Source organism: Sphaeramia orbicularis, chromosome 22, assembly GCF_902148855.1.
Source record: "Sphaeramia orbicularis chromosome 22, fSphaOr1.1, whole genome shotgun sequence".
Lineage (NCBI taxonomy): Eukaryota > Metazoa > Chordata > Actinopteri > Kurtiformes > Apogonidae > Sphaeramia > Sphaeramia orbicularis.
This window is the reverse complement of record NC_043978.1, coordinates 33,105,363-33,127,744: the sequence shown is the minus strand read 5'-3', so window position 1 is coordinate 33,127,744 and position 22,382 is coordinate 33,105,363. Positions and strand designations below refer to the sequence as shown.

Sequence of the window (22,382 nt, the reverse complement as noted above, 5' to 3'; positions counted from 1 at the left end):
GACTCTTGACTTCACCATTGTCCAATTTTATCACCTAAAACCCAGCTGCTTCAGTATCTGGAAGACAAGAAGCGTGGGTGTGATAACCTAAAAGGTATAATTTTGAAATGTTGTCACTCTGCTGGTGCAAGCATGTATACTGGGACGTGCACTTAAACTGTTGGGGGATGATTCTTCCTTAGCTGTAATACTTTGGATTAGTCATCATCAGTCATTTTTAGTCTTTAATACAGACCACCAAACTGCTGACATGAATTCCACAATGATTTCAGTACAGTTAAGTATTCTTGTATTCCTTGGAAATAATGTTTAGGCCACGCCCACCGTGTGACGTCAGAGGCGATTCTGTTCATCCACAACTCAAGGACAAAATTGCAGAAGACCCGAAATGAGGAAGTACCGGTGTGGTTATATTAGACCAAAGGCTTTATTATGGAGGCGTTATTTTTGCATATGAGGTCAGAGGGACTGACGTTTTGAGGGTAGTCTCAGGTTTGTGTGTTTACTTAGAGCCCACCGTGTTCTGAACTCTTTTTCATCCCAGGTCTGTGTTTTTAAAGGGGCAGCCCCAGTTTACTTGTAAGTCATCATGGCGGATTCAAGCTTTAACGACCTGACATCCCTGGCCCGGGCATTGTCACAGCCGTCATTAGACCTTTTTGAGTCGAACGATGTCAGTCCTTCGAGAAGTGTTCAGCTTCATCCGTGTCGAAGGAGAAAGTTGTCGAGCTGTAATTCGTTGGAGTCCATTGAACCGCTCGCTTCTCCCTCCGCCGAAGCACGAGTCCTGGTCATCAACACTGGAGGAACCATAGGGATGACACTCAGAGACAGTGGTGGTAAGTTTGACTGCTTTAACTACCTGTGTTGTTATTTGCCTGGTGTGTATGTAAACACAGCAGGTGCTTGTGGGCACTTTAGTGCAGGTTGCATCACATTTGTGTGAACATGAGGCATGGACTGGACTAAGCCCTGCCTAACAGCAGCGTGCAAGTGCATCCCAAAATAGCAAGCTTAAATGCTACTGAAGCTATGGACATGCTTACAAGCCCCATGTGACGACCATTCGGTTTATACACGTGTTTTCCTGCATGTTCACCAAATGCTGCTCTGTAGATGGACTCCTTAATGTCTACCAACTTCCAAATGATTTTCTTCTGTATTTCCTGAGTGATTCATCACCATTTATTGCAATATTTTCTCCTGCATTTTACATTTTTCAGTGTAAATTCTGTCATTTCCTATATTTAATTCATTGATCATGTAGAATTTACATGATCAGTGATCTTTATGAACATCTACATTGTAGGTATTCATAAAAGCTTGGAGTTAATGCAAAGGTTATTTGATCAAATCAGAAAAAAATAGTAAAAAGAGACGTTTTCAACAAAAGATATAATGAACTGAACATAGAACAAATGTTTTCAGCCACTGTCATTTATTGAACTACATGGGTTTTACTGGTGAATCAATGCTGCAGAAGATGATGAGGTTTCTACATTCACTATGGAGTCTCTGAACATCCAAATGGGTCATATCTGATGACCATGAAAAGATGATAAACTGCATTTTACCTCAATTATTTACATGTATTAATAAGATCAGTGGTTCAGCAGGTATTAAACAGTTTAGATCAGTAGATGGGTCAATATATAATTGAGCGACTTTTGAAGTCCATGGGATATATTTTGCATACATCTTTATTAAAAGTAAAGAAAATAATAATAATAATAATAATAATAATAATAATAATAATAATAATAATAACAATAATAATAATAATAATGTTTTTTTTATGTTCATGATGATCATGGCTTTAAAAATTCCATAATTATTTAATTTTGGAATCAATCACTTAGTAATAAAAAATGACTAGATATAGTAAAATGTCAACTAAATAACTGTCTGAATTTAATAACAACCACCTTCTAATTAGCTAAACAATAATAAAATGAGCTTACTCAAAAATTGTTTTGATTGTGTTCTTTTTATTAGGTTGAGTTAATCATGACATATATTTCTTTTTTGGCAATATATCAAATTTTATATGGAAAATAACAAATTGTATCTGTGTCCGAGAAATCACTTTCAGTTAAGTTATCCATTACAAACACACCTCTCATGAAAGTATGTTAATTCCAAATCACATGACCTGCTCCACATGATGTCATTTCCTCCTGAAGAAAAGACCTGCAAGACTCCAAGATATGTTCTTTCTCCTCTTTTTTAGTTGTTTAATATAAAGTAGTGTGTGAGTCAAGTGTGTATATATCACACTTTTATCTCAACAGTGTCACTGCAATATCTTTATAAATAACTTTCAATTTCAATTGTGTATATAATGTTTAGAAGAATCTTTGTGTAAAAATACCATGTGGTGTTATTGATTTTAGGCCTGAAAACAGCAAAAATGTCAACTATACCTGTCACCCTGTAAGGGTCACTCAAAAAGTCCCTTGTAGTCCCTTATATATTGACCCAGATGCTTTTGGCTGATGGTGGATGTTTGGGTCTTTATGGGTTAAATGGTATAATGTTTCTATTGATAAAACCTCTACATCGAGCTTTAATTCTAGTCATTTTGACAAGATAACAATGACAATGCAATTAAGTTCAAATACACTGCTCTGTAATCAGCTACTCTTGATGCAACCATAATAACCTCAGTTTCTCAATGAATAACTAACCAGATGTTGACATGAGGGGTTATGTAACATCTGGAGCATGTACTGTTGGAAAAATAACATGCAAAGGTCTTGCCGCTGGAATCACTCTTACTTGTTTACATTCATCAACTTTTCAGATATTGTACTGTATTGTCTTATTTCCTGCTCATCTATTTTTTATTTTCTAAGCCAATGTAATAACATTCATTCATCATGCCTTTCTCATAGCCATATTTGTTACTATTGTCTTCAAATGGCCTTGAGTTATCACATGCAGTCACACTAAGAATATTGAATGTGTCTCTGTTGGTCTAACTGCTAAACACACACCCATCATATCATGTCTGTCATAGTCATTTGCCATGATATAAAATTACAAACTACAGGGTGGGGAAGCAAAATTTACAATATTTTGAGGCAGGGATTGAAAGACAGTGTATGACCAATTAGTTTATTGAAAGTCATGAGAATTTATTTGCCACAAGAAAATTTACATAATAGAAAATGTTTTTATTCTATGTGTCCTCCTTCTTTCTCAATAACTGCCTTCACACGCTTCCTGAAACTTGTGCAATTGTTCCTCAAATATTCAGGTGACAACTTCTCCCATTCTTCTTTAATAGTATCTTCCAGACTTTCTCGTAATAGTTTTGCTCATAGTCATTCTCTTCTTTACATTATAAACAGTCTTTATGGACACTCCAACTATTTTTGAAATCCCCTTTGGTGTGACGAGTGCATTCAGCAAATCACACACTCTTTGACGTTTGCTTTCCTGATTACTCATATGGGCAAAAATTTCTGAAAAGGTATGGATAATAGTGTTAGGTATGATTATGACATCAATATATGTTTGGTTTCAAAACAATTGATGTAGTGCCTGCTGAGAAAAAACAACTAAATGTTCATTGTAAATTTTGCTTCCCCACCCTGTAGGTTGTGTAGCACTATAACATGAGTCTACATTGAACCTTTTAATCCTTGCATCGTTGCTTGGTTAATCCTTTCCTCTTTTTTAACAAAAGTTTTCAGTTTTCCCTTCATGTGCTTAAGGTAGTTATTTTGTCAGAGCCACGTGTTGTCTCGCATTTAGACTGGTGGTTTTTCAGAGCATTTCCTTTCTCTTCTGATGAGCTGATTCTTGTTTTATGTGTAGTCACAGGATGTTAGTTTATTAAGCAGAGTCCAGAGTGATGTATTTCAATATGATGTTGTTATTATTAACTTACTGGTTTGGATGTTATTACCTTGCCTGACGCTATTGACTGTTTATCAATGGGTTTCCCAGTTCCAATGACTGTGCCAGTCCTTAGATTGTCCACTAGGGTTCAGTATGAGACTGATGATCGGTGTAAACCATTTACACTTCAAAGTCAAAAATAAAACATTTCACCAACTATTGTGATTTAACATGCAATACAAAATGCTCTTTTTCTGTTACTCTAACCTGCAGTTCTTGCACCAAAAGCCAATGCTTTCGTGAAGAGCCTGCGTAAGCTGCCTATTCTCCATGATGAGATGTATGCCCAGCAGACCTGCCTGTATGACTATTATGGATCTGAGAACACCCTGGTGCTGCCGTAAGTTTAAAGACAATATTTAAAATGATTCAGTGGCTGAGATTTAATGTGAAGGTTTGTTTTGTAATTAACTCTTTGGTTCTTTACAGTCCCTATAATCTTCTCTAGTACATAACAGCTAACCCTTTATTTGAAAGAAACTTAATGGGATGTGTCACAGAAGTTTTGGCCTTAACCATTCTTAAATGTTGTGAGGTTTGGACTAAGGTCCATCTGCTCTTTCCTTTACCCGGAATAGACATAACATCTCCAGACCATTGGATGTTATACCCAAACTACCTCCCTCTGTCTCCTTTAGGAATGCATTCCTTAGGTTTGATGAATAACCAGCTTTTAGGTGTATTTCATTCAACTATTCAACCATTTATGGAGAGACACATCGACTCCTTTCCCTATTTCGGACCAATTATTGAGTTATGATGTTTGTAGTACATAAGGTGTGCATTCAGAACTGAAATTTAGTTTAGTATTGAGTGATATCTGTTCTCACGAGTTTGTTCTAATAAATGTTTTATGCGAAATACATCCATGAGTGTTCTCCATAATTCATCAGTCTTCAGTGTGTTTCTACACTTACAGAAAATTACCTTTGAAATAATCAGTATTGAACTCTATTGTTTCTACAGTATGAGTAGGCCACCTTGAAGAGAATGTCTTTCACATCTACATTTCAGGCCGGTACTGCAGGACACTACATTATACATCTGTTAACAATAGTTTACATCCTGGAGGACAGTTAGAAACACGGTCATGACATACCATAAATATCTAAAAAGCAGGAAATAAAAAACCTGGAATAGCAGTAGACTTATTCTAAACTTCATTTGTTGTCTTGACAGGAAACCAACGCCCCATTCTGATCATCTGTTTCACGGGTGCTGTAGCGTTGGTCACATTGTGTGTGCTTGCTCTGTGCTCAACAGTTTTTTAATGTCTCTGTTGTCCCTTAGACCATATTTGTGGGCGTGCTTGCCTGACAGGAAATGCATGTTGGCAAAAGGAGCAGGAAGGATACACAAGCACCGATTTGTATGCAGCCTGAAGTCGATCGTGACTGTTAATGTTGCTCTTGTCCAACGCTGTCACCTAAAACCCTGCCGCTCCAAAGTCTGGAGGATGAGAGGCCCAGTTTAATTGTGAAAAGCCGTTATTGACTTGCTGGTAAAAATAAGGCTAATCTGCTTTAATGCATGTTTGAGTCTGGCTGTCTTGACATCTCGTGCATGTGCTGTGGAGACCCCTGTAACCAGTTTCCCAGCTGGTCTAATATTCTGTGACACATGGAAGTATCAGTCAGAGATATTTCAACAGCTCTGTTCTAGAGGCTGTGGGGCACCTCTGGTAAAAGCAGACCCTCACTCACTAATCTCCATACAGGCTGAACCCCTTTAATCTTGATTGTCACTGTGAAAATCAGCTGAGCAGCAGCAGGGTGGAGTAGGGTGTATGGTAAAGATATAGGGTCTATATAATTTCAGCGTATGGTTGTTTTGTAAGGCCTTGAACATGAGGTTTATTATAATTGTTTAAGAAAAGTGTTCTATGACACCCCTTTAGCTGCCACAAAAATCCCTCTTCCTGTTCTGCAATAAAATATCTAAAAATATCTCAACTATGAAAAAAGGAATAGGCATGTCTTGTATACTTACATAATATAAAATATTTCTTATACACATAAAATACTCAAATGCAGAGAAATCTGTAATTTTATTCATTTTAACTGCATTTTTCTTGTGTGCCTGCAGCTGTATTACTAATATTAACATGTAACATTACTTGCAGCTATCTCGTTCAAATGAAATAACATTGAATGAATACATATGGCTAAATTAAATATGAATAAAACTTCAATGCATCCCCTTACGTGCTTAGATTTTTGTTTGCTATGGTGGTGAAAACAGCAATTCCCATAATCCCATGGTACTACACAATTTCATCCACTTCAACACCTTTTATAATTGTTTTGAATAAGAGACCCCTGTTAACAGACATTACATACTTTGTAACTATAATATTTACTCAATTTTCTATTTGTGAGTTCTTTACAAGTATTAATGTGAGTTAGAGGGGTTATCTAAAAGTCTACTAGATATGCTGTTGATGGTGTGTATTGCCTGGCTTATGTTAAAGAAGGGAATTAGTTTATTGATTTAAGGAAAAGCTGTATTCTTGTGATGTTACGAGCTAATACCACAAGGCCTTCACCCCCCAGCTTCAACCTTCTTCCTCATCTTGAGAACCCCACCTCCACAGACACACACTCATTATTCTGAAGCTAAGAGGCATCTTAGTGTGAGTATGCTAATGCTTTGCTATACCTCTGGGTACACTCGCAGATATAAATGAATAATTGGTGATTTAAATAGTGTGTTCTTGTGGCACTTTGGTTTCAAGATTATCAGCAGCATATGTTCTAGGGTCATGTGTGGACTTGAGGCTAATTAGGAGACTTTCTTTAGGACCCCTGGTCGGGTGGACTGGGGTTTGCGTCCCTCTCCCCCTGCTGTTCCATTCAGCTCTGATGTCCGTGTTTTGAGGCTGCTCTATGATAATGTGAGGGGGTGGGGGGGTCCTCCTGTGTTTTCCTTAAAAGGGAGATTAAAAGGAAAATTATTGAGCCGCAGTTTAGCCAGTCACATTGCCTGCAGTGTGTCGCAGGTGGAGCTCTCTAAGGCTCGAGTTAAACTCTATTTACAAGCAAAATAAATATGTAGATATGCAAGGTCCCACCCTTGTAATTGGAATGAAAAAGAGACATGAGCCCTGGGCCTAACCTAACTTGACTCACCTAATTCCCTTCAAAATATATCAAATCAGTTCCCTCATGCCTCAGAGGACTGATTGTTTTCAGAACACACACTGTCCACACTGAACACATACCCTTGGAACAAAAATACATTTTAAGACACAGCTCTTTCTCTACCAACAGGCCTCCTCCCTTTTTCCACTTATACATTTCTGTGTTTGGAACAGGTTTAGTGGCCCCCCTCTTGCCCTGCTGCTTAGACAGAAGGCTCATCTAAATAGGCTTTTTTCGCTTCATAAAGTCAGCTCGGTTTGTAGCATTCCCCAGGCCTTCTTAAAACTCACTTTTCAAATATAACAACTTAGTCCAACTTTGTTAAATGGGCACAATTAAGCCAAATAATCCTATGTCACAATAGAGACTAATTAATTCTTTAACCATGTCCTGATTTATGTTTTGCATTTGAGATGACACTAAAACCTTTCACCTTTTTGGTTGTCTTCTGTGTTATGATATTGTTAATAATGTGTGTGTTTGATGACTAAAATGAAAACTGGTTCAATTATTCTTTCTTGCAGACTGAGTGAAAACAGTAAGAGGATAGTCTACACAGTTTTAGAGTACAGTCCTCTGCTGGACTCCTCCAATATGACCACAGATGACTGGGGTAAAATTGGAAAAGACATTGAGGTACTTTATAACTTAATTTTCTTCTTCTTAATTTTCTTCTTATATAATTTATGTTTTAAGACTACACATCCCTGTATAACAAGATAACAACAAAAATAAATGATTATGTTGCCATATTAAGTGTTCTAAATGGTCTTTTTTCTTGTCCTGCTGCAGAAAAACTATGAAAACTATGATGGTTTTGTCATCCTCCATGGCACAGACACTATGGCTTACACAGCCTCTGCCTTGTCCTTTATGTGTGAACATCTGGGCAAACCAATCATTCTTACCGGGTCACAGGTAGGAGTTGTTGACATCTGAAGTCCAAAAAAAAAAAAAAGTGACAAAACGTGTCTTGAAAAATTTGAGCTTCTGTTGATTTCAAGTATTTACTACCCTGTTAAGATGAGATGTGTTCTGCTTTAGGTGCCGATCTATGAGATGAGGAATGATGGTAGAGACAACCTGTTGGGGGCGCTGCTGATTGCTGGTCAATTTGTTATACCTGAGGTGAGGAAGTGCCACCTTTTTTAGACTGCTACCTTCTTGCTACCGATCTGCAGTATGTGATATGTGACTTTTAAATTGTTTTCACATCATCAGTTTTAAAGAAGCAAAGATGGGAGACAAAAAAAGTATACTACAAGATAAACAGAACTAGATTTCTTTTGTTAAAATTGCTGCCAAATTGGCGTGTAATTATACTTGTCAATGCGGAGTAAAGAAAATCAAGTTGCTACTATAAACTCTACACTGATATACTTTCAAGGTTTGACTATCAACATCAAGCGATGTGCAAAAGATAACAACCACTGTCTTAAACAACTTGTCTGATGAAAATGCTTTTGAACAAAAGAGTATGACAGTTACGCAATGCTGAACCACACTTACCAGAGGAGGAAGAACACAGAAAAGTCACCTGTAAATTAATCCATGTAAAGGTCATTGTGTTTACAAAGACTTAATCCAGTGGTTCCCAACTTTTTTTGGCTTGTGACTCCATTTTAACATCAGAAATTTCTGGCGACCCCAGACATTCAAAACAGAGACTTTTTTTTTTGCTAAAATTAATTTGTTTTTGATCATGTAATAGTTTGCTATACTATGCTGCAAATAAATGTTAATTTTAGATTACATTTAGTCTATATAATGTATATTATTATGGACGGAGGCAGAAAAGACAGGTTGAGATTACTGCACAAAGTAAGAATTTTATTTTCCTTGGTCAGGATATGTACAGTCAGTCCAGCTTGGATTTACAAGGCTGACAATTAATACTGAAAAAACAACAAGAAAAGCACTCGGACCTCCGCCAAGGCAGATCAGTCCCCCCCCTCGACACTACCAAAATTTAATCATGTGTTCCTTGTGCAAGTATCAACATTTCCTGAAAATGTTATCAAAATCCGTCCATAACTTTTTGAGTTATCTTGCTAATAGACGAACAGACAGACAAACCCCGATGAAAACATAACCGTCGCCATTACACTTGGCGGAGGCAATAACTCAAACTATGAATTATCAAAGAGCTGCAGCATCTTAAACCGGCCACAATCAACATTTGAAAGATAAACAGTACCACAGCGCTTCAGTTTCAGCTTCAGAGTTTGTCATGTCTTTTATGTATTGTGATTGTCTCTCTCAACTCACCATGTATTTTTTATTAGTATGTTTTTGTTTTTTGTTTTTTTTTATCAATTACTAGAAATTTCAGGCAGCCCCATTTGAATTCCAGGGGCCCCTAAGTGGGGTCTCGACCCTAAGGTTGAAAAATACTGACTTAATGGGGAAAAAAGGGGTTAAAACAAAGTCATCTTCAAGTCAATGGTGAAGAGAGTTTGTCTCTGTCTAATAAAATATGGTACATTTTTGTCTGTACAGGTGTGCTTGTATTTCTACAACAAACTATACAGAGGGAATCGTTCCACCAAAGTGGATACTGGGAGTTTCAATGCATTCTCCTCTCCTAATTTACCTCCACTGGCCACTGCTGAAGTCGACATTTCAAGTAAGCAAGGGTGTGCAGTGTGTTTGTTTTAGTGTGATGAACAAATCCAAATTGTAACCAGTTTGTTCTTACATCCTCAACTAAATATTGTCCTCTGTCTCATCTGTCCTTCAGTCAACTGGGACACAGTGTGGAGAGCAAACACCACAGCAAAGTTTCAAGTGAGCACTGAGTTAAACAGGAACGTGGGCCTGCTCCGACTGTTCCCAGGGATCACCGCTGCTACTGTGAGTTACTCAAATGCAGGTGTTTGTATAATCCCTGAATTGGACCAAATATGCTTATTCTGTCTCTGTGACATTAGATGTTGTCCTTTCCTTGGTGATGTCAAACAGGACTGAATAATTAATATGCTTTTTTGTCTTTGGGGAATTCTACTGCCCTTCGTTTGATGTATTGCTTCTTGCAGTAACGTGACTGATGCATGTATTGATGGTTTAGTCCAGATCCTTCCTACTACCCATTAGCAGGGAGTGGTTGGAAAAAATGAATATCATGAAAAAAAAGAATCTCTTGCCAAATCTCTGTCCTCCATTTCGAATCCCTTGTTGTTAAGGGTCTGTGAATCAAAACAAAACAAAAAAAGTGTTACAGTGAAGTAGCTGCCATCAATGTTGATGAAAATCTTGACTTGAGAAATCACACATACATTCAAAGTAATGTATTAAAGATTTAATAATTTATTGCCATGTGTTTTGGTCTTTCGTTCTAATGAGAGAGACTCAAGTGAAGGTATGATTCCATGACAGCTGACCAAATGAAACAGATCATGAAAAAATGACATATTTCTTTGAATTTTAACACTGGAAACCTATGATAGAATTTGAAGTATCCATCTTAATATATGACATGGATCTATCATTTTAAATATTTCATTATCATCATTTTAAGGAATTATTATTACATTTAGTGCAATGAAAGGACATGTTTGTTACAAGTAGCAGAAGAGTGGAACTTGAAATGAACTCCTCATTGTTCTGATTAGATTAAAATATAAAGAAACATATATTCTTCAAAGATGAGTAACGTGTCAAAACTGTTTTTATCAAGTTGTAACAGAACATAGTTAACTTTATTTTAATCGTTGTATTACCCGTCTTCTGTTGCTTTCCTAGTCGTGTAAACTGCCATCAAATCTCAACCCAGAGAAAGCTGAGGAGGAGTTATGGGCCATGACCAATCACCCTGTAAAGAGGGAGGACTGGCATAGCTACTGTAATGTTTAGCTGCACCTCCCCCTCCTGAGGCTTCTGGGAGAAGGACTTTACAGTCTCAATCTGCTCCCACTGCCCAGCTTGGCTATCAAGACTTCCTTACAGCCTTTAACTGCCTTTATGAGGCAGAGTTTTGATTAGGCACCAGGCTCTCATGTGCCCACTGTCTCTACTGTGTGAGAGCTTCACTGGTAATCTGCCTCAACCACTTATTGTCAAACTGCTTATCGCATCAAAAAATACTGACTGAACCTGGCACCTTTAATGTCACCTTCTCCCCACATTTTATGTTAACTGCCTTGGACTTGCCAAGTGACTTTATGCTTGCTAACACCTTCAGATTAATTGCTCTCGTTCCTGCCATTTCAGTCATCTGCCCTTCGAGTCATATGCCATGGCTAATGATGTGGTATAGGGTCTCCCAGTGCCAGCCAACCAGCGACTGAGATACTGGGTGCATAGATAGCACCAGATGGGCTTTTAGGAGAGTGGATGGTCTTGTGCGTTTGAATAAGAGGGCTGCAGGAAAAATAACATGGGATACTAATTTCTTCAATCTTAATTCTGCACAGATGAGTAGCCAGTTCAGTCGGGCATATATTAGGAGTTTTTCTAAGGTGAAGCTCATATCTGTGTCCAGGTGAGGGCTTTCCTACAGCCGCCCATGCAGGGAGTGGTCCTGGAGACATACGGTAGTGGAAATGCTCCTGATAACCGCCGCGACCTGCTAGAGGAGTTGAAAAAGGCCACTGATGCTGGTGTTATTATCATCAACTGCACACAGTGTCTCAGGGGGACTGTGTCTACATCTTACGCCACTGGGAAGGTAGGTCATTTCACCTGTGAGCTAGTCATAACCTCTCTTTTTCCCCATTTATCGGGAGAAAATGACTAATACTGTGGTTTCAGATGTGAGAGGCCGTTTCATTTGTTTGATTTGCTAGGTACTGATAGATGCAGGCCTAATAGCTGGTGGTGACATGACCCCTGAGGCTGCCCTGTCAAAGCTGTCCTATGTGTTGGCAAAGCAGGACCTGGATTTAGATGCCAAGAAAAAGGTTGGTGTCTGAAGTTATACTGTTTACCGTCAAAAACTGAAGCAAATAACAAATGATCTCCATCGGGGAAAAAAAATTTAATAAGTAATAAATAATGAAAAGTGATGGAAAGTGTTTTTGTGTCTCTCTTTCCAGATGATGAGTGAAAACCTTCGAGGTGAAATGAATGCAGACCTAGCAGGAGCCAAGCTGTGTCTGAGTGACAGCCGTTTCATCCAGGTTATCGCCAAATCTCTGAGCATCAGCTGCAAAGAGGTGAGGGCATGAGTGCCTAAAGACATGGTCACTACACAGGGACAGCAACAACTTTAAACTGAAACCACTAACCTACACCAGGACTTCCCATGGTCTCATTCAGTTTATTTATACCATCAAATAAGTATACTGATGATCCTTCTCCAATTTATTGCTCTGCTAAGAAGATTTTAGGGCTAACAAGTGGTGCCAGGCACAACAAACCCCGCCCCTCGCACCTATTGTAGCTTATTTTGGCATTGATCCAGGTGATGTCATTATGTCTATGCGTATGGTGATGTCAGCATATCAATTTGCCTCTATATATGTGCCAAGTGTGAAGTAAATTGAAACAAAATTGACATTTTTATAGACATTTGAAATTTCACCCATTATAAGTAAATGGGGAAAACAAAAGAATTTAAAAATTCATAAGAAATTTGAACTTTGACCTACTGTTCCCATAATGTAATGACATCTATTCTTAGTCACTGGCAATCTATAAACCAGATTTGGTATGGATTCAACCAGTAGTTTTGCTGCTAGAGTGTTAACAAACAAACAAACAAACAAACAAACTGAACTAAAAACAGTACCCGTTGCCTCCCCTTGGGGGGCGGGCTAATAAATCATTTTGATGTCTTCTTGTGGACTTTGATTGACAGATGTGATTGACAGTGTGTGCGTCTACTAAATCAGACTTTCTGAACTTCTGTTTATTAAAAGAGGATAGACAGCTGTATTGTAGTTGTGCCTAAAAATGACACTAACAAAACTGTAACATGATTTTGTAATGCAAATGTTTTGTGAAGTTTCAAATTACTTAATTATACAGTAATGTGGCCTCGTAGCATAACTGGGCTGCATTTACTAATATTAGCACTAATCATTGAATTATATCATCTGTCAGCTAGCCTAATGATTAGTATGTTCATATTTTTTGTGAAGCTGTCAAACACAACTGCATGCATTATCATTTGACAAGTAAATTACACAGTGGAATTTCTCATGACTTTCCCAGTATAGTTACAGTTTTCTGTCAGTTAGCTGTTAGTAGTAAGGTAGTGGCTAGCATGTTAACTTGTGTTTCACCCATCACCTCTCACACTTCCCCAGCCCTGCTCTTTTATCCAAATAGATAGCCGAAGTCCTCCTTCTTCCAGTGTACACCTTATTTTGGAACAAATATGAACGGTAGTCAATAGAGAGAGACAGGTTGTATTTCAATCCTTTTTCAGTTGTGCTGCTACTCACTCATATGTTTTTCAATGTAAAAGCTATTTTTAGAACCAAGGAAAGTCATGGTTTGTGGCACAAATAGTAAATGAACACCCACTTTTGTGCTAGAAAACTGAATGGACTGCATCTCTTGTCTCACCTAATACACGTCACTAACACTGAAATGGCTGCTGCCTTGGCACCACCCCAGTCTTTAAGAGAAAAGATTTAAAAATAACTATTACAGCATGTAAAAATCACTAAATCCGGGCACTTGGAAGCTGCAGAGGCATCTCTAACAGCTTATTATCACATAACCTCTGGGATTTTCAGGTGTGTAGTCTGTATATTTACGTATTTCACAGTCTGACAGTTCAGTAGTTGTTTTACAAGAAACTTCAACTTTCTTGACTTGTAAAATTATGTTTGAATTTGACAATGATGGTATAATTTGAAGGGAATCAAAATATTATTTGTTTCTCTCCACTGATTCCAATACAATTCTGATTTTTTTCTCACCAAAAAAGGGTACGGTGGGACACAACCAGAAGAGACTTCAGCTCGCTACATAGTCACTAACGCAGGACAACATGATGACAACAGTCAAAAATTTCACTCTAAGCTTAAAACAGTATAAAATAGTGCCTGAACCCACGGTGGCTCCATCCACTTCCTTTACACCTGCCATCAGGACGCAGATACAGTCTGCCCAGGTGCAGGACAAACAGACTGAAGAACTCATTCATGTTTCCATTGGCCTTTTTAATACTAGTACATAACACTCTGTCCCTCGATGTATTTACTTAATAGTTTTTTCATTTTTTATTAGTGTGGATTGGTGTTTTTTATGTTTGACATACTACTTGCTGTAAAATGAATTGCCCTTTAGTGATAGTAAAGTACGCCTTGACTTTGACACCATCTACAATTTCACTTTTTAGGATTTCTCAATCAGTTTCATTTGATGTTCTAGTGAAATTGTTGATGTGTGTGATATTTAATTTATTTGTAGTATTGAATCAACAATGTTAAAAATGTGTTTCATACAATTAGTCACTTTTTGACTTAAGGTTGTTGTGTGTGCAGGAGCTAGAAGCTATACGTGACGCCCTGACTCCACCGCTGGCATGTGCAGCTGCTAAGATCGGAGACATCGAAGCACTAGAGGCCTTGAAGGAAATGGTAGGAAAGAGTTTAGTCTGTAGGTAGAATCAATAATCATTAACCATCTTTAACTGTGTTTAACTGTTAGAAATGGAACTAGACGGGGATTATTAGGTTTGCTTTTTAGTCACTATGTTGTATAGGATAAATCTTGCAATAAATACTGAACAGGTTAAAGCTTATTGAGTTTTAGCCATACATGGTGTATACTTAAACCAGCAGAGTAACATTTGACGTAGTTTATCTTGATCAAATTTTTTTCAGTGTCTCAAAGGTGAATTGTTCACACATTTACAAGTTAAATAGATCTAAGAAACGCAGAGGAGCAAAGACAAACAAAAGCAGAGGCCAGACTGGTCAGGCCAGCCTAGAGATGCCTCATTAGTCACATGCACGTGTTTGCGCTGGAATGCAGTTACTGCTTTTATTACCATACAGATACTTAGAACAAATTGGAGGTTTGTCCTTATATTTATGTGAAACCTCAACAATTAAAGGCAAATATTAAGCTAAGTCAATGTTAAAACAGTTTTTGTAGTGTTTTTTGAGCAGTCAAACTGAAGTAGTTCTGTTCATAAATTAAACACCAGGTGAACTGTGTACCTGCTGTTGTGTTTTCCTTTGGTACAGGGCAGTAATCTGTCTTTGGGCGACTATGATGGACGTACACCCCTACATGTTGCCGCCTGTGAGGGTCACCTTAAAGTGGTGCAGTACCTCCTTGGCCATGGAGCGACAGTCTATGCTAAAGATCGTTATGGGAGCACACCCATGTGCAATGCTGTACGCTTTAGGTAAGACTCACCGCACTTTAAACTATAAAGCTGAGGTGTTTGTTTCTTTTTAATATCCCTAAGTTGTAATGGAGTTTATAGAGCTCAAAGAACTGCATTTAAACCCTTCTTTTGGCCATTAGCAACTGTAGTTATTCCTCACAGTCATCATTTCCTGAAAATACATTGTTAATGGCTGCTTTAGAGGGGACTTCATTAAATGAACTGCTGCAAGGTAGGAAATCTGACTCGGCTTAAATGACAGGAAGTGAGTAGCGGCTGTGGCGGGGGGGGTTAAAACCAGGGGAGCAGCTCATAATGCAGTTTGAAGGCCAAGCAATAATTACAAGCTAATTAGGCTAATTGTTATCTGACAGTTTAGTTGGTGTTTATTTTTACCAAAGCTGCTTTTTCATTTTTGTCATTCGCTGACATTGGTCTAATTGTGTATCTGGGAGAAAGTCATGCTTAATGTTTCGGTTTTAGTGCTATGTTGAGCCTCAGGGTGAAAACGTTATGTGTTAAAGCTGTGCCAAATGGCTCTTGTCCTATTTTAACGGTTACTGCTGCGTGTATGGACTTGTTTCCTTTGTGACAGTAGATGGATGCACTGCAGCTCTTACACCTGTCCCTACACTTCTACACCACACACACCTATGATCACTGTTAAATACTTAAATGAAGAGATTCTAAGTCATACAACTGAACTTTTTAGTTGTTTTCAAATTGTCAAGCATTTCTGACGCACTTTGATTGTCACCAACCTTTTCGAGTACAACCCCAGTCTGATGCCCATATAAGGAATGTCGGAGAGCATAAACGAAGGACTGAAAGAACAAATGTGGGGAGTGTCCTCAGAACCGGTCCCACCAGCCTGCTCCCAGTTTCACAGATGAGAGATACCTGCTTTTTAGCTCCCAGCAGGAAGTCTTCTGTCTCCTGAAATAGCTTCTTTAGTTGAGTTCTACATACCTCCCAACAATTAACTGTCAAATGAAACACTTGGGTAAATTACGGCATTACATGGCAGGGGCACTTCATATTTTTAGAATCGTTGCCTCAGCTGTGGCCAGTTTTTGGCCTTTTGTTGTATGATGTTTTTCATGTCACTTCTAGTGTCACTGTAGGTGACTGTGTGGGCGGTTCAATGCGGGGGTTAAGGAACTTGTTCCTACTTGTCAAACTACAGCCATAGAAACTCAGAATTTTAAACTTCAGAATTAACGAAATTCTTATTCAGAACGTTCAAATCCACAAAAAGTGTAGTATAAATTCAGTAAAGCGAAGGTTAAAACTGAAAGTACCAGTGAAAATGTACTGAAACTCAAATGTCTGTTCTCAAAAGCACCAAAACTAAGTAGGAACCACCATAAACATAGTTTATATTAGTATGTGAGTAAAAACGATTAGAGTGAAAATTTAATGTTTCCCTTTTTTTTGTTATTTATTTTTTATTGTTGTTTTTGAGAAAACATAACACCAATACCAACAGTAATAGAACAAACAGCAGGGGGAGAATCCAACATTCAGTTAATTTAATGTTTTCCTTTTGGACTGTTTAAAGTTTTATTTTTAGCTCAATGTGCAAATTACTGAATTCTGCTGCCATTTAATGACTTATAATATTCAACAATAAAATGATGATGCACAGTACGGCACCTATTTGATGCCATCTATTCTCTGAATTTAACTTTTTCAACTTCCATAAATCAAGGCTAATCCTTATAATAATACCTGGAAAAGCTAAATTAAAACTATTCAATTCCTCAAAATAATAATGAAACTTCAACTATTTATGCACTTGTACCTAGAATCCAACCATAATAACTCAGACCCACAACATCAAAACCACCATCTTGAAGAGTTCCTTCCCCTTGATAAGGATTTATCATGTGATGATCAGAATTTATGCCTGAACTCCATAAACTGATTTTACTATTAATAACTAACATACAGTCATGACTAAATTGCTGTTTTTCTGTTCTTTTATTTTAGACACAAGGATGTTGTGAAACTGCTGCGAAAAACTGGGGCCCACTTCTCTAGGGACGAATTGGAAGAAGCAGGAGTTGAACTGTGCAGGTGAGACGCATGAAAACAATTCATCAAACAATTCTACTTGTATACAGTCACAAAGTCTCATTTGCTCAGCCGTCCACAGTGACCCATCCTACATAGCTGACACAGGTACAACCTGTTGTCCCACTGTTACACAAACTGTAGGAATGCTCCCTGACTACATTACTGTGCATCTCCTCTGCATCTCTAGATTCAGAAACTATAGAGCACAGGTTTAGCCAAGACACTTCCTTTTTACAGTTTCAGAAACACGCCTTTCATAAAGTACGATAAGCATGAGTCGCGCTGCTATTCAAATAAAACACAAACACTCTGCATGTCACAGAGTCCAACATTATGTCTGTGTTCTGTTGATGTGCTGGCCCAGTTGCAGTCTGCACAACAACCTGTCCTTCACCAGCCCAACAGACACAACACTGAGTTGTAAATGAAAAAGTGATTTTGAGAAACTGAGTCCTTTGTGGTAATAACGCTGTCATTTCGTGTGTGTCAGCCTGGCAGCCAGCGGTGACCTGGAGGGCCTGGAAATATGGAGCCTTGCCGGAGCGGATCTGAATAAACCAGGCTATGATGGACAGAAGGCAATTCAAGTGGTGGGTTCGATGGCGACGCGTACCTTCCAAATAACATGTTTCAGTTCCTGTAGTAAAAGCTTTTCTTATTCAGTCTTGTTCTCATTCTTTGCCTGTCACAGGCCCAGGCTGTTGGCAAAAAGGAAGTCGTTGCATTTTTAGTCCAGCTCATGAGCAATAGATCCAAGGTAAAAATAAAAAAAAAGACAGGGGAAAAAAAAAACTTTTCTTTTTAGCCTCAATATCTATTTCTTTCCTGTCAAAAATCTTAAATTTTAATATGCATGGCAACACATAATTTGGTGTAATTACCTGCCTATAATTACTTTTGTTTTGTTTAATTTCAGACAGTTTTTGGTGACTTTAATGAGTATGATGAATATGATGATGATGATGAGGTAAATGATGCGGCAAAGCATGTGTTTATATTTTCCATTTTATGCATGAGATTTCCCTCAGCATGGCTGCTTGACCTTCCCTCCCTGTCTGTAGGTTTGAGTCCATCCAGCTGGTTTTATTCATTATTATCTGGAAATTTGAAAGTAGTGGTGTCTGTGTGTTGACCAATGAGACTGTAACACTCTTGATTTAATAGAAGACACAAATATAAAAGCCATATTAGATGGAAAACATCAGGGAAACAAACAAGTGTCATATAATCCAGACAAGTGGTTTGGTTTTACATGATGATGAACCAGCTCTTATTCTTTCTACAACTGTAGTGAATGGAAGTACACATGATTTCACATTTTCCTTTGTTTACTTTCTGAATTTTTTGTTAAAATTTGCAATACATTTGGATGGAAACCCACCTTATCCCTTATATAGAAAGACACACTGTTACAACAAAAGCCAATAACCTATCATTTAATGACACCATAAAAGGAAAACAACAGAAAACATAGCCGAACCACACTGTTGTCCATAAAGATGGAATAAAATACATAAACCTCTTCTCATAAAATGATTGTGACAGTGTGATTTCTTCTTGATAGATGAAGTGTAACTGGTAAGTAACCATTTCATCTGGTCAAAGGCAATTATTAATGTGTGTGTGTAGATTGGAATAAAATGAGGAATGTGTCTGAAAACAGAATTATTCCAACTTTATGGACAAGTAGCAGAAACAACTGTATCTATAGGGTAATATAGAAACATAAACACAACCAAGATGAAACCATACAAGTGAATTAAAAACAATCAGACCAATGAAATATAATTATATTAAGTCTACCAATACATCTTTCCATTTTCCAAATAAAACCAAGTAAATGTAATGACAAAGTTTAAGCAGAAAGGATCCAGCAGGGGTTCATATCCAGTTAACGGCATTAAACACACAGCTTTTATATGCAATATTAAACACAAAACGACTAATATACTTTACCAGGGATTTTACAATAATAGGAGAAAAATAATAAAAATAGACAAGTATAAAGAAACAAGAATAAAAGTAGCACAAAAGACACACAGGCATCACGCATACAGTTTGTCTTGAGAAGGAGTAAATATGAGTTGCATATAAAATCAGCTTGCGTCAGAGCTACATCAGATCTAGTGTAGTCACCTTATGAATGCATTTACGCTTGCCAACTTCCTGTGAATCTGAAATCTGTGCAGTCCACTCATTCCAGGACACCCCCTGTGTGTGTTTGTTTGTAGTCAATAATGTTGAAATGCTTGTGATCCCCCCAGTGCTGTGTAGTAATTGTGTCTCTTTCTATGTGTGTGCGACAGAACGCTGGAGTGATCGAGTTCACTGCCACTCCATCAGGAAAGTGAGCCAACGCTGTCTCGTCAAACAAGAGCCGTCCTCTGTTTGCGTCCACTTCCTGCTGAGCCGTCTTCACCCCACCGTCCACGGCTGGGGCTCACAATCGCTCTCACTTTGAATGTTTTTTAATGTTTTTTTTTTTTTTTTTTTTTTAAGCGATAGCTGTTCTTACAGTGTTTCCCTCCAAAGCCAATGTTGTGCAACACTGACGATGATGGCAATGATGTGTATGTATGTTTTATGGTTGAGAAGTTAAGTATGATAACTGAAAATGTATTTCCATAAAAAAATGTTTTAATGGGGTGTTTTTATTATCATGTATGAGCAGAATGTGATGTCCAATCAGGGAATTAAGGGTATTTTAACATGGAGGGTGCAAAAACTACTATTACTTCTTTGGATAAGAACCAAAAAAAAAGTATTTCTGAATCCATCCCTTTGATTTTTAGTCATGATGTCTTCTTCTTATAATAGTATTTTTTTTAATGGTCTGTAGAAGGGTTTTATCCAGACTTTATTTTTGTGCTTATTTTTATAATCAGATGCTGAGTAACAAGTATCGTGAACTAATGGAAAACATTTGGTCAAACAATCCCTTTGCCTCCTTAATAAAGATTTCCATTTCCTTCTACTCAAACAGGAATGACAAAAACCTGCAGTTACCTTTCAGAGTCATCCAGCCTGTTTTTTTGTTGTGATTGTCAAGCTGGAAAAGTCGCATATCTGACACTTGAAAATGGCATAGGAAGATTCAGACTATACTGTGAAATGTAATCACTGCAATAACACAATGCAATAGTTTCTATTTTCTGTTATATATTATGAATGTCTACTTGTGTCCTCCGTTGCCATGATGACAAATGAATGACTTGGTTTATTGTCCTTATGTTTGTGGAATGGTGTAAATTTTGTCATCGTTTGATATGATTTCGTTTTTGTTTTTTGTTTTTTTTGTTTATTGACCAATTCAGATTCTTTTATCACACTTGAACATCATGAATTAATCCTTTGGTCTGAAAAAGGGAACTTATTTGTTGCTATTGCTGTTATATTTGAAAATTGTAACAACATGTCTGTGTAAAAGTGTGTTTTTCTGTGGGGAAAATCACCAGAAATAAACCTTTTGTTTGAGAAAAGTGTCTCCTGTAGTTGCCTCTGTGTTGCACCAAACCTTGAAACTCACATGAAACTGTGCAGTTGCAGCTTCTGGCAAAACATTGCTGAGCAATTTCCACTTTGACATGGTTTTCTGTGTGAATTGCTCTATCCAATTGTGGGAGGTCATTTATATTAAGTGTTCAGAGTTCTTTTTTGTTCGCTAAGAATGTGTCCTGAATAATAATGGGATTCTGTTCTGGGCCTTAAGCAGAAATACTATTTGAAACTCAAACACTGGCCTCGTCTTACACCATTGTGCTCTTTCTGAAACAAATCATAGAGCCTTCCTTTTTCGTTCCAGTAATTATAAACCATAAAAAAATACAGAAATTAGACTAATTTCCGTATGTCCATGTGACTTCTCAGCCCGCATAGACTGGTATTTGCTATCTCTATCTGGAGGGCGGCTGCCCTGTCGTCCTCCTTGCCGGTGGAACCCAGCTCATCCGGTCGGACCAGCATGGGCCTCATTCCTGCCTGAATGAGAGGCTTGTATGAACCTAGCCCAAAACAGTATATAAAGAGCTGTGGCACCCCAGTCCTTCAGTCTGGGCACGGATGACAACAAGAAAACACCATTCCGAGGAGTGAGCGCACCGTATCCAGGTAAGGACACTTTTACGCACGTTGGCTCAAAACTGCGCATGTGATTTTCTTAAAGTCTTTGAACTAAACCAGCCCAACAAACAGCCTGAAATCTGTAGACAGTCTGATTATAGCTGCTGTTTTCTTCTTTCAATAGTCGGAGCAACATTGTAGAGGCCAGACTTCCTTGAAGACACATGGTCTCTCTGATTAAGTGGTTCTCAACAGTTCAACAGTTCTTTGACAAAATTGTGAAATGTTTAGGACCACTTGACCAGTCAGACAAATACTGCCAACTTCATTTACTCTACCTTTGGAATAGGAAACATCTCTGAAGATTTTGGACCTGCAGTGTGATTTTCTTTTCTTCTTTTTCTGTGTCCTTGTGAGTATATCTGCCTACTGTCTCTCCATGTGCCCCCTTGTGTTACAGTGACTGCAGTCCGGGAACTGTTGTGGGGGCTGTAAAACCTCTAGGCTCCAGTAATTTCATGCTGCTGGGCCTGTATACAAATGCTTTGCTGCTGTAGAGCTGCAGTAACCTTGTCTTTTCACTGCTGTACTGTTGCAACTATTCTGAAATACTGATTAAAACAAATCAATAAAACTCGTGTGTGTGTGTGTGTGTGTGTGTGTGTGTGTGTGTGTGTGTGTGTGTGTGTGTGTGTGTGTGTGTGTGTGTGTGTGTGTGTTGAGTCCGAGTGGGATGGACCTCCAGTCTGCAGGGATGGTCGCTGTCCAAAGTACTGAAACCTGCTGCGAAACGAAATAAGACAATTCACTGTATTTTACACTCTGTTTATTTGGGGCAAGCCAGCATCCTCAAAAAGGTTTATATCACATTTTCTGGACTTTTGTTCTTTGTTTAATGTTGGTTTCAG

General features: G+C 38.1%; 1 protein-coding gene across 8 annotated transcripts; it reads left to right on the top strand.

Moving 5' to 3' along the window:
• Window positions 1-354: 354 nt before the first annotated feature.
• On the top strand, window positions 355-20,889 carry aspg (asparaginase homolog (S. cerevisiae)). Of its 8 annotated transcripts, none has more exons than XM_030126266.1 (17): window positions 356-836; window positions 4,120-4,246; window positions 7,571-7,682; window positions 7,839-7,964; window positions 8,091-8,174; window positions 9,546-9,672; window positions 9,787-9,899; window positions 11,527-11,712; window positions 11,831-11,944; window positions 12,080-12,199; window positions 14,483-14,578; window positions 15,191-15,354; window positions 17,329-17,415; window positions 17,906-18,005; window positions 18,107-18,172; window positions 18,332-18,382; window positions 19,722-20,889. In XM_030126266.1, exons 1-17 carry the CDS (start codon window positions 590-592, stop codon window positions 19,764-19,766), a joined length of 1,965 nt encoding a protein of 654 aa, XP_029982126.1. In that variant the 5' UTR covers window positions 356-589; the 3' UTR covers window positions 19,767-20,889. The 8 variants fall into 8 exon arrangements, with proteins under 8 accessions (XP_029982123.1, XP_029982126.1, XP_029982122.1 ...); XM_030126265.1 differs by having other exon boundaries at window positions 357-839; XM_030126264.1 differs by having other exon boundaries at window positions 357-839; window positions 18,332-18,394.
• The last annotated feature ends 1,493 nt before the right edge of the window (window positions 20,890-22,382 follow it).